The 13944-nt window shown below is 24.9% G+C and overlaps 1 protein-coding gene across 1 annotated transcript; it reads right to left on the bottom strand.

Annotated features, from left to right (window-relative positions):
- Positions 1 to 5420: 5420 nt before the first annotated feature.
- LOC105839082 (glutamate receptor ionotropic, delta-2) lies at positions 5421 to 13104 on the bottom strand. Its single transcript, XM_028192372.1, has 9 exons — positions 12847 to 13104; positions 10844 to 11179; positions 8626 to 8741; positions 8147 to 8317; positions 7405 to 7646; positions 6293 to 6501; positions 5939 to 6216; positions 5647 to 5841; positions 5421 to 5587 (listed from the first exon to the last, which is right to left on the bottom strand). The coding sequence occupies exons 1-9, from the start codon at positions 12961 to 12963 to the stop codon at positions 5521 to 5523; spliced, it is 1731 nt and encodes a 576-aa protein (XP_028048173.1). The 5' UTR covers positions 12964 to 13104; the 3' UTR covers positions 5421 to 5520.
- Between the last annotated feature and the right edge of the window lie 840 nt (positions 13105 to 13944).

The following is a 13944-nucleotide window of genomic DNA, read 5'->3' as shown; positions in this document are numbered from 1 at the left end:
GACTATAAAAATATTTCGGTTTCTCACTAACGACGCCAACAATATAATGACAATCAGACGATGCTTTCACTAATATAGTCAAAGAAGAAATAACAATCCGCCGAAAGAAATCAATTGCGCATGCGTAAGGAAGGAATAATTGTCTCTTTACCCCACTTATCTTGGGACCTAAAAAGTTAGATAATGCTTCATCTATAGTTCACCCACACGAGTGGGCAATAGTCGATACGCACATATTGCATACAATTTTTGTTACTTGCCCGTGTGAAAATTCATCTAGGCATGCCCTATTTAATATTGGCCCCATACGGGCGTTACTTAGGCATCCAAAATAAAGGCTTTTCAGACTGAAACCTATTCAGGGTCTATTTAAGATATTTGAACTTGGGCTTGCCTAAATTGGGCCTGGTTTAAATTTACAACTTTTTCCCCAAGACTCACAGTTAAGTTTGCCCGGTTACAGCCCGTATATGATCTAGTTTGAATTAGATGTTTGCTCCAAAACAGTTATATTTAGGTTTGCCTAATTATAGCTTTTTTCTCAATTCTTATATTTTAATTATTTTAATATATTAATTGTATTAGACTTAAATATTTCAAAGTACCGTTTTCCATGTCTGATAGACTGAAGTAATTAGCTAATACATTATTTATAAAATCTATTATTTTATTGAGTTTGTTGTTTTCTATGTTTGGCTTTTAAATAGATTGTAAAGAAAAAAAAAAGTTTTAAATAGAATATTAATTGCAAATAACCGATATCAGACTCGTAATATGTTTTTGTAAGATTTAAAAAAAAATACCATTTCTGTATTACAAATACTGATATCTATTTCGATTGATTAAACGATACGATTATATGTATAATACATAATGCATAAAATATAATAAATAATTCATATATTTTAAAATTGTTGTTTTTATTTATTTATTAAATATAATAAATTGGGCAATAATATATCCTGCAATTTTGGCTTAATTTATTTTACATATATAAGCTCAACTTAAATATAATTGACCATCTAATTAACCATTTAAACGCTTCAAAGTATTAGTGCTAAATAGATTGCAATTTCCATCAAATTATTAAGGTTATGGAAAAAGATAAATTTAACGATGAAATTAACAGGTAAATAAATTAATGCTATTTATTTTTAATATATTTTGCAAAATTTAACTTCTTTTATAAATAATATAATTGCGTCAGTTTATAACATATATAGTACAAGGAAATTAGACTTAAAAACCACTGTTTCGAGAAAAAATTGTAAGAGGCACTTTTATTGCAGATTCTTAATCATACAAACATATTAAACAAAAATTCAACTCGGAAAAAATTGGGAATCGTTGTGTAAACAATGAAAGAAGGTGAAAATTTTTGTTTTTTGGCAATAAAAAAAATTTATTACTGTTAGCAAAAAACAAAAAATATGAGCTTATAGGTATTAAAAATACCTATTAAATGAACCGTCGAACGTTCCAATTGGTTTATTTTTTAAGGAGAAAAAAATTAAAAACTGCTAAAAATTTTTTTTTTTAAATTGTTAATAAATAATTAATAACTAATGGACAAGTGATGGCAAATTCTTGTAATAGGGCTTAAATAGTAGCGGTTACTATTCTCTAAAAGTCTTGAAAATTTTAGCCCAAAATATTCATAACTTTTGACACAAAGCTATTTTTTATTTAATTATTTTTTAATTTTTTAATTTTTAATTAACATTGTTTACACAACTTTTTCCAAGTTGAATTTTGTTTAATATGTTTGTACGATTTTTCCGAATAAGAATCTGCAATAAAAGTGCCTCTTACAATTTTTTCTCGAAAGTCTAATTTTAATTTTAATGTATTAATAAGTATATATAGACAATAACAAGTACCCAATATCAATAAGTCAATTGGCTCAGTAGATAGAGTACAAGTTTTGTAATCCTAAGGTCCCGGGTTCAAAACTAGCAGCGGCAAGTTTTTAATTATTTGAAAAATAATTTTATGAATAAATGTAAAATTATTTTTAAAATTAAATTAAATTAAATAAATTAAATAAATTAAATAAAAAAACAAATAAAATAAAATAAAATAAATTAAATTAAATTAAAATTAAATAAAATAAAATAAAATAAAATAAAATAAAATAAAATAAATAAAATAAAATAAAATAAAAATTAAAATTAAATAAAATAATAAAATAAAATAAATAAATAAAATTAAAATTAAATTAAAATTAAAATTAAATAAAATTAAATTAAAATTAAAATTAAAATAAAAATTAAATATTAAATTAAAATTAAATAAAATTAAAATTAAAATTAAAAAAATAAAATTAAAATTAAATTAATTAAAATTAAAAATAAAATTAAATTAATTAAAATTAAAATTAAAATTAAAATTAAATTAAAATTAAATTAAAATTAAAATTAAAATAAAATAAAAATTAAATTAAAATTAAAATTAAAATTAAATTAAATTAAAATTAAAATTAAATTAAAAATTAATTAAAATTAAAATTAAAAAATTAAATTACAATTAAAATAAAATAAAATAAAATTAAATTAAATTAAATTAAATTAAATTAAATTAAATTAAATTAAATTAAATTAAATTAAATTAAATTAAATTAAATTAAATTAATTAATTAAATTAAAATTTTAGTTTTTAGTTTGGCACAAGCTAACAATTTTAGTTTGGCTAAAGCTAAATTTTTATATTGGCCGAAGTTTGAAAACCAATGTAGGCTCTAGATTAAAAAGCGGGACAAATCGATATTGGACCAAGGTAGGCGTCCTAACTTGGGCCTCAATAAAAATAAGGAAACCTAACTTGGCTCTGATTACAACCTAGGTAGAATTTCCACACGGGTGTGCGTTGAAGTATAAATGGCACTGATCATATTCTATACAAAATAGTTGTACACGATCAGAATATTCTACACAAATATATTGTACACAAAAAATTGTACGTGGAAAAACTGTGCACAAGAATTATCCTTGAATTAAAAATTGCACACGGACATATTGTGCGTAGAAAAACTGTATAATATAATAGACAGTTTTTTTTACGCACAATATATCCGTGTGCCATTTTTAATTCCAAGATAATTCTTGTGCACAGTTTTTCTACATACAATTTTTTGTGTACAATACATTTGTGTAGAATATTCTAATCGTGTACAATTATTTTGTGTAGAATATTATCAGTGCAGTATGAATTGACATGTGAGAAAAAGACCAGTTTTGGTGTACAGGTAGCAAAAAATATTTTGCCCAATGGAATGAAACAATTGATTATAGTCAAAGAAGCATTATTTGTGCAGTCATATGCGTATCAAGAATACAAACGATTAATTTTAACATTTACATTTTTAGTCCAATCCATATAGTTCCATATAATTAAATATAGAAATTTTGTTTTATCTATCGATTGATCATGTGGGATTTAATGAAAATACCTATGTGATTTTTATATATAATGTAGTTATAAGATTACCCTTAAAAAATTCCAAACAATTGATAAAAACTTTAACATTAACTAATGATTATTAACAACTGATAAATATCATTATAACTGATAACAAAACAATAGTATATAATATTAAAACAGTTTTACCAGTAACTAATAAAAAATATGGTCATTATTATTAAAATTTAGCCAAGAGTATTACTAGTTACGGGCATAGTGATGGCAAAATTCAAACTCGATTTCGTAGTGAAGTTTATTATAGAAGAAATTAATAAGCTAAATCTGCTAAATAATATGTTTCTGTCTTATATAACAAAGTGCATAAAATGAAGAGATCAAAATCGAACATCTAAACAATAAAAGTAATTAAAAAATTACTAAATAAGAACAATTTATTTAAAATAAAATTTTGTTATAAAAGAAACATGCATCTTTGTCATTTGTTCTTATAGTCGATAAGTGAAGTGTACCGATTTACACTTCACAATAATTTTATGTTTTATCCCGAGAAAAAAAACAAAAAAGAAAAAACAAAATCATTTTAGAAAGTTACATCTGTCAATAATATATTCACCATTATTCAAACTATGCAAAAGAAAATCATGTTAATTTTATTCTCGCTTTTAAAAAGTTCAAGTTTAGCAAATTTTATACAAAAGAAGAAGAGACATAAATATATGTATAAATTATGGATTTTTATTTCTTTAATTGTCTAACCAGATTATGTTTTCAATAATATTAATATAATATAATACTTATTTTTTAAGAAATAAGCAGACGATGTTTTAGGAAGCCTACAACAATCTTGCAGCTTTTATTTCACAAAACTGATACACACATACGTTATACGGTAATGTAATTGATTTTATTAAAAAGTGATGTAATTATGTAAAAATTATCCTTTTGTGATTATTCTATTTGTCGTGTTTATCAATATACAGATTGAGAATTTAAATTCACATATTTATGCGTAGTCGCATTTTCTCATCGCGTAAATTAGTATCATATTTTGTCAACAGATGTCATTACACTACATATTCAATTTTTAAATGACAGCAGTTGGAATAATAGTTTTCTAACTAGTCTATTAAATTCAAATAACACATATAATATTTATAATAAATATTCACAAATATTAATTACTATTTAACTTTTAAAAATATTATATAAATATTTGATACATATTTTACATATTTTTCATATACTTAAAGAAAAAATTATAAAATCTTTATTTAACATGTTATTAAAATATAGATTGTATATTTTGTACAATATTTATGATAAATAAAAAATAAATATTTTGTAATTTTATAAATATTGTGTGCTATCTAAGGATTTGAATTAAATGTTTGTGCGGAAGTAATTGTATATAATAATTTAAATCTATGACAGAAATAAAATTATGAAGAATGAAATCTATTATGCAAACCAGAATAAATTAAAAATATAAACGCGTAATTAAGTTTAAAATTAATGTTGTTATAATAACAATATTGTTAACTTTTTAAATTAATCATATATGTTTTAAATGCATTACTAGTTTTCTATTACAAATAAATTCACATACATAAATTAATCATTTTTTATTGTATCATAAAAAATTATATTTACGATATTGGTTAATTTTTATATTCATTAAAAAAATATTGTAATAATAGTATAATTTTTATTAAGAATTAGATTAAATTATAAGTGCAGTTTTTTTATTAATAAACTTTACATCATATACATTGCAAGACAAGAATTTTTTTTGAAGTTAAAATAAATGGTACATTAGACTTTGGGAAAACTTAAGAGTATCGTCTTTCTTTTACAATAAATATATATATATAATTTGTACATACATACTTTCTACTATCAATTTCTACTATTACCATATGCTACATTTAGGTTAAATTAATATTGACTATATCAATTCTTTTTCGTTAAAATTACGAAAAAAATCCATCGAGTAATACATTTAATTTGCTTGTCGTACCAGCAAAATTTTACATAATTTTAATTCTTTTAAATTTTGCTGAATAAATACACATTATCGCAATAAAATCTAGTCAATGTATTTTATTTCCCAAATTCTCTTTCTTCTATCATAGTTGGAACTGTCTCTTTTAATATGTTCACATTTTGTCTGTAAGAAGAAAATATAATATATAAAATAATAATGACACATATACGAAAGAACAATACCTTTTGTGCCACAATAACTCTAGTGCAAACATGATTATGCTAAGTAATGCTCCGTAGCCCATCGCGACTATCGCAAAGTAGCATTCCGTGAAACCGATAGTGATGAAGCTAGTCTGGCTCGAGCACATCGGCTTACTTGTATACAAACGATACTCGTCGCGATGCTTTAGTCCATATTCTGTCAATTTCAAAGCTCTGAAAATATTTTTATTCATACCATACATATACCATAATTTATTCTGGTTTTTTTAATACACGCAACGTAATTGTCTTGCGACAAGTTGACGCTTACCCATTTTTTATTATTTCTAAATAAGGCGAGTTTTTTTGTATTCCAAGGAGCGGATTTACTACGTTCATGTAATCTATATCCTGTAGACCACACTTCTCATCTTCCTGATATGTGTTCTGTATAATTTGGTATATTGGGCTTCGTGCGCCATGAAACGCGAAAGGTTCGTTTCTTATGCGACGTACTCCTTCTTCCAGATTCATCCAGTTTGTTTTATGTCCTTTCGATTCAATTTTTTCCACGATTGCTATTCTGATGGGATCGTTTAAAGATTTTTCCTGTATTTTAATAAAAACCGAATTATTTCCCTTTGGTTGTTTTTTGTTTTCAAATAATTAACTTTGATTTATTTACTTTCATATAAAATTTGTTGTACTGTATATTTTGTCCTCCGAGACTTAAAGGACTATACAGGAGATTAGAAAGAGTTTTAATGGAGTCCGTAGTAGATTGCAAAAGAGCCACAATATTTGCCGTGTAAGCCGCGTAGAGGCTGAGTGAGGCCAGTAATAACATAAGAGTGACGATTCGAGATGGGACTCTGTACGGCTCATAAGAATATCCTATGAATTTATAAGAATACTAAAAGATTCTATTTAAAATTTTTATATTCTGGACATATATTATTACTCAAGATTGGGAAGTAACATGTTACTTATTATAATTATTATAATGCCATTATTATAATTACTTTTTAAATAAGAAATTGATAATGTTGTTATATTTTTATTAGTAATATGAACGGTAATAATAACGCAATTACATTTTTGAGCTAACAGTAACGAATATAATTATTACTTTTATCATTACTTTGTACACATAAATATTTTGTACATGCGTACTGAACATGCATAAATAAGTTTTAAGAACATATATACTTAATTGGATTAATAATAATATTTATATTAATAATAATAATATAAAACAAATTATTATTTACATATATATTATTTGTATATTTGTATATGTTTTAATTGATAGAATATAATCAATATATGTGAATTATTTTTGGTAATAAAGATAATTATAACAAGACAACAAAAAGTAACCCACGGTCTTGGTACGCGCAACAAATTAATATATTTAAATGTTTACTTTAACTATTTAACGTTATTTTTTATAATGGAAATGGTAACACCAAAATTGAAACCATCACTTTTAAATAACTCATCACGAGTTACTCATTGAAAAAATAATTTGTTAGTTAACTCATTATACAACGAGTAAAAATAACGTTAATATGCTTTATTTGATAAAAGTGACTATTCTAAACCTGACATTAGCATTATCATTATGTAACGTCATTATCAAATCGTTTTTAAAAAATTAAAAAAGTAAAACCAACAGTAATTTATCACTTGTAAAACGCATTATTTCCAATTCCTGGAGAGCTTCTACTTTATTTTAAACGAGTTTATTTTTTATTTATAAGAGAATTTGAAAACTATTTTTATATTAGATTGTACCTTGTTGCGTAACTGCACCTAAAAGGATGAAAAAATTATCAGTAACAGTTGGATTGTCAACATTTAATTGCTTCCAGTGAGCTGAAGTACCCCGATGATGTTCCCATTTCACAGATATATATAATAAGCAAAAAACGAGAATAAGAAATATGGCTATTGCTATCCAGACGTGTCGTTGAAAGGGCAGGATGAAGATATTTTTTATGGTCGATAATAAGGGTTGTCGAAACACGAAACATAAACTGTGAAAAATATTATACATTATAATAACATTAATAATTAGCAGATCTCTGACACAATAATAATATGACGTAAACAATAATTAGAAAATAATATTAAAAATAAGTAAACAGATATACAATAGAGGAAATATTAAGTAATATTGCTAATAATGTTATCGTTAGCAATACGACTTCTCATACGTTTTCTAAACCCTTGTCGACTTTCACTTTTGCGTACATTCGAAGAAAATTGCATATATTTATTAAAAATAAATAATGTAGTTCATACTGATAATAATTTAGTATTCTATTAATAGTAGAAAGACTAATCACATAAAAAAAGAAAAAAAATAAATACAATAGCAAAAAACTATACGAAAAAAGAGAGAAAGAGAGGGAGGGAGGGAAAGAGAGAAATGATCTCTTTATTTATATGTAATAATACAATTGTCTGTGATGTAATAATAATCAAAGATTTGATTGATTGGGTTTAATTGATTAGTTTTAGATTACAATTTTACCCAGTACGTGTATACAATTGAATGTGTTCCACTATATGGATACGATGCGCTAGTAACCACACATGGGTGCCGCCAATGTCGATCTCGCGTCGCTGTAGCATTCCAATCATTCCATTCCAGGACCCATTATTGTCGTACGCACCCCAATCGTTTGCAACATAGATATTTACCCTATATGTAAGATAAATAAACATGTATAAAAATGTAATGCATTAATTTTCAAGATTTATACCTTGTTACTTTACATAAAAAATTATTTGATTTGACACCAAATTATTCGCTTAAGTACTTAATTAATAAATGATTTTATAATGTTTGAGCTTTATTCTTTAATCCTTATTTATAACTTGCATTTATAATTGTTAGATTTGCATTTTTTATCGAAGATAATTGATAAACTTAATTTTATTTCCATCAAATTTATTTTATAAATACTTTAATAATATCAGCACATTTTATTACCAGGAGGCAAGACTTACGTTGCATTCATCCGACTAACTAAATGATGTAGCCAGAGATAATTAGCTTTTGTAATAGGATCTATAGTATTATATTTATAATCAGTTAAATGATTAATCGTGTCAGGATTTGTCATCTGCAAGAATAAAAAGATGTATAGTATGATTAAAATTGAGAACTATAGAACTTTTGGTTATTTGAAATACTGAAAAGTAGCTTTCATAACAACAAACACTAATGACTAATGGCCATGTTATAGGCCAATTTTGTTTTAGACATAACTGTCCGAATTACTTTTTAAACATACTGTTTATAGCGAATGCGGTCGCCTGCACTAGTGTATATACACTGAGTGCAAATTTTTGTGGTGAAATGCATTTGATCGACATCCTCTGTTCCTTTATTTTGTATTTAATGTTACACTTGTACGGTTTAGTGTAATACGAGTTTAGTGTCAGTGTAAGGCGACCGAATTTACTATTAGACGTTATAACATGACCATTATGTAAGAAATACTATCTAATATACATATATATATATATATATATATATATATATATATATACATATATATTAGATACTATTTGATACAAGACATTTCTATAGTTTGTATTTACGTTTCAAAAAATCAATTTATAGTTATATATATATTTGTATTAGTATTGTAATTTTTTTACTATTAATATATTAATAAAACAATCATGAGTTAAATTGGTTTCTCAATATAGTAATAATAAATAGTGGTTTCTACAATAATAAGTAACGCGATTATGTATTACGACCTACATAACATGATTATTGTAAAAAGGTATACTACATACAAGCTCAAGATTTTGTACATATTTTCTTGATTCTTTTGAATATTATATTATGTACAAGATACTGATACTTTTATGATACTGTATGTGTAAGATCCGCCAAATTTAATTTTTAATAAATTCGTTAATTGCTTTTTTTTTAATAAAATAATTTTTAGAATATTTGTTGGTAGTGTTTTATATTTTGTTACAGGTTTTATAACTGACATCTTTTTCCTTTTTCGGTAAATTGTTAATCTATTATATTTGTTACGTATATCTAAAGAATTTCTGCTTATAACATGATTGGTAAAACTCTGTGAGTAACAAACTTATACCGATAAAAATTATGCTGTATATACATAAGTGTTTACTGAGTTATTTAAATAAAACAAAATGTGGATTCGTAATCCCATTCTTTCCTTTATTTATTTTTAATCTATATCTAAAATTAATAAACTTAAATTCAAACTTTAATAAACATGTTTATTAAAATTGAGAAAGAATTTTCTTTCACAATCAGAGTGTAAAAAATTTGGTAAAAAATATATTACTGCAAAGAATTTTGAATTTCTAACAAGGATTTTAATACAAGAATTTAAGATAAGAATTTTAAACAAGGATTTTAAATTTTAATGAAACTTAATATAAATGTAAGGGATAAATATAATAAATTTAGAAAATTTTAATAGTAACCCAAAAACGGTTTAGAGGAGTAAAGTCCTTAGAAAAAAAAGCTTTTTGCTTTTTTCAATATATCTCGTAAACAAAATTTAAAAAAATTTTATACAAAAATTTTATAGTAAAAATATTCTTATAAATATTTAATTACGCTATTCATTAAAAAAATTTTTTTTAACTATGTGATCAATATTTATAGAATTATAATACTACAAAGTTAATGCATTTTTGCTACATTTCTTTTAATAAATCATAAGACAGTGATTGTTCGTTCTTTTTGCTGTTTTTCTGTTAATGTTAACTAAAACGTGTTCGATTGCTGTCTAATTTTTACCAACATATAATATGTGTCATAAATTTTCGATTTGTGTTCTCAACAGGTTTGGCTATTTAAATAGATAGTGTCACAGAGTGTCTGACAATTATTGACACAATACTTATATAGAGGTAGAACGGACTAAACTGACAATGAGTAGAAAACCTCTACCATACTTGCTACTGCTAGGCACAGGGAGAGTTAAAACACGAAGAACACGAAAACGCATTTCACTGCGGTCTTTTCTCGCCGTGCATTTGCATTTGGTAGGACAAATTCAACTATCTGTGAAAATTAATAACTTGTTAACTATTCGCAAAAATCGCAAAATAACACCCTTGTAAATATTAATATTGTCAGACATCCAATATATTCTTGTAAATAAAATATCATCGATAGGATAAATGCATCTTTTTTACAAAGGATAAATATATGTCAAAATACCACAATACAGGATTTAAGAACCGTCTGCTGAAGATTTCTTCTTCGTGCTGAAGCCACATCGAAAGTACTCATTTGTAAACCATTTTCGACCGTCCAATTGCCGCGATTTTCCCATATTACAGTTCGTTGTGGACTCGGTCGATATACGGACATCAAATGAAAAAAATCACCATCAAATCTTTGAGCGAGGACTACGTCGCTGTCAGGATAGACAGCTAGATCTTCAAAGACCGAGTTATCATACGTGGAATTTACAGTGACATTACTGGTCACTACTCTTCGATCCTGAAGAAGCAGCCACTTCATTGGAGCGACGAACAGTCCTTTTGAATGCGCCTTTTGCATAATATCAAATAATTAATTAATTATGTTAATATAAACAATAAAATGCGCTGCTGATGTGGTGTAGTTACGTACTATACTAAAAAATTGCATTATGTCTTTTATGGGTTTCAAAACACAGTTTATTCATCAAACAATTGATTTCTATTCATGTATTTAACTAATTATACGTTCAACTGCTTCTTAAGCAAGGCCCGGGTTTTGAAACTCATTGCAAAAAAAGTATAGCAATCTTTTAATAGATGACTGTACATTGTCTACTTTAAATAAAATTATAGAATGGAATAAAAAATATAAGATATTTATTAATGCAAATATATAATATATATAAAACATTTCATTTTTATTTAATTTTTATTTCTCGTACATATATTAAGGAAAACATAATTATTTAACATTGTACAAATGTTCTAGTACATTACGAATGTATATGGTAAATTTACAAAAGACAGTAAGATTTCTACAAACTTTTTTTAAAAGAAGAAAAAAATTACTTAAATATTTTTGAGACAAAAAAAATATACACTAAGTATATATAAAAATATATGCATTATTAAATAAAAAATTAATTGCCCCAAAATATAATATCTGAAATAAATTAGCTAAATATTATTAAGAAAAACTTAAAGAATAAACAATCTTAAAAAATAACACTTTAAGATACTATATTTAATTAAGAAAGACCGTTTTATTTTTTAAATTTATTTTTCTGGTTTATGTAACTATATATTTTATACAAATTCTAAATCGTATATAAAACAGACTTAAGGGAATTCCACTGCTAAATCAAACTGAATAGATTTTCATGAAACTTTGTAGAGAAGTTCAAATTAGTGATATTAAATTGACTGTCAAAATTTCAGAAAGCTAAACTATCCAGTTATTTAAATATTAAATATGTTATTAACAAGGGCTCTTATGAGAATCGATGAATTTTCAGGATTTTTCTGTATTTATTGTCGTATTAAATATAGAAGTAATGAACAGATGTCAGTAAAACTTTACAACAATACATTTTAGCTGTCCAGAAAAGTACTGTTAAATTTTTGGAACAATGCACTTGCTCGTTTGAGAGAAATAATTGATAAAAAAAGTTTATAATAATCAAAGTAATACAGCACGTAAGTGTGGTAAATGTGTGCTAGTGATATAACATAAATTTCAAATTGTTGTATTTAGTTATCTAACGGTGGTATAATAATGAAAATGTTTATTCTTAATAAAAAAAAATTATTTTAGTAATAAAGGTAGTATTTTATAGCCTAATTTTTTCTTATATTCACCATTATTAATTTTAGACCATATACAGCAAAAAAAGAAGGCAACAAAATGATTATTTTAATATTTTTCTTTACTTGAACCCCTGTGCCACTTGTCGTGCCAGGCCCGAGCAGAGGAACTCTCTTAAAGTCAAATTAAAAAAAAACTTGATAATATTCATTTTTACACAAATAATTTTACGAATGAATTTTTAATAATTTTTTTCTGATTTTTCTTTGGGTTTCTTTGTAATAATATACTTGGTTAATTGTATTAACCTCATATTTATGTTTAAACAATTTTTTAATAAATAAAGTTTTCTCTTATTTTTATTGCATACATTTTCGGATGCGTTTATACTTGTATTTGTGTTTATAACTTACTAGATAAATGTTTGATACCTGTCGTAAAATTTCGATGGCCGAATCGCAGTCTAGATCCAACATGTACAAATTTCGATGTTCAAAATTGTCATAAATTCTCTCTTCTAGATCTGCGACTTTATGAATGCTATGCATCAAATGATAGTTAGATATTTTCCTTGATAATATAATTGTATCATCTGACAAGAAAAAATTAATTAAAAATTTATTGATATTTTTATGTGCTTTTTTAAATAAAATAAAAATAAGAACGTTACAACTTTTTTATACAGATATAATAATATATTTTAAAATATTATATAATAAAATTAATTGTATTATAATATGATAGTTTATATGATATTATAAATTAAAATTTAAAAAATATCTTTTTTTCTGAAAGTTTTTCTTAAAGTGGTAATTTATTTTTGATAATTTATAATTAATTTTATTTATTTTTTGATCACATTATACTTTTGAAGAATTTTCAAACATAAATTATACTTATTAAACGTACTTAATAAATTAATAAACGTAATATACAAATATTAATTAAAAAATCTTGCCATAATTGATGCATGTATGTAAAGATATTCTTGACGGCGCAAATAAAGTGGGCGTTACATTTACAATAAATTGTAAAATCCTTTCGTCAATTTGACGAGAGGACGCAGTATCGAGCGACACTGCAAAGACGATGCACAAAATGACGAAGAACATTCCAATCGCTTTTGTATTCACTGAGCGATTGCAAATAGATTCCTTCGGGATTGTCAACATTACTGATTATCCGTGTATGTACTATAATCTTCGTTCATATAGTCAAGTTCGTATATTCTGTAATAAAACCGCTCATAAATTCGAAAAAAAAAATAAGGAGCATGAAGAGGAAATCGGTGCAATGAACGGATTATTGCTGCGTATAAAATATTTAACATTCGTGACAGACAGTACGTAGATACTATGTATAACTCGCGAAAAAAGCGCAATAAAGGACAATTGATGTAATGAGTGAATTATTGTCGCATGTAAATTATTCAGCATTCGTGACGGATGTTACGTTGCTACGACGTATAGTCCGCGGATTCCTATGATATATTAGTCGAAACATGTGGTTTTAAGTGGTTCGTCAGCTTT

This window comes from Monomorium pharaonis, chromosome 2 (genome assembly GCF_013373865.1).
Source record: "Monomorium pharaonis isolate MP-MQ-018 chromosome 2, ASM1337386v2, whole genome shotgun sequence".
In the NCBI taxonomy this organism is placed as follows: domain Eukaryota; kingdom Metazoa; phylum Arthropoda; class Insecta; order Hymenoptera; family Formicidae; genus Monomorium; species Monomorium pharaonis.
The sequence above is the reverse complement of the archived record's forward strand: the minus strand, read 5'-3'. Positions and strand labels throughout refer to the sequence as shown.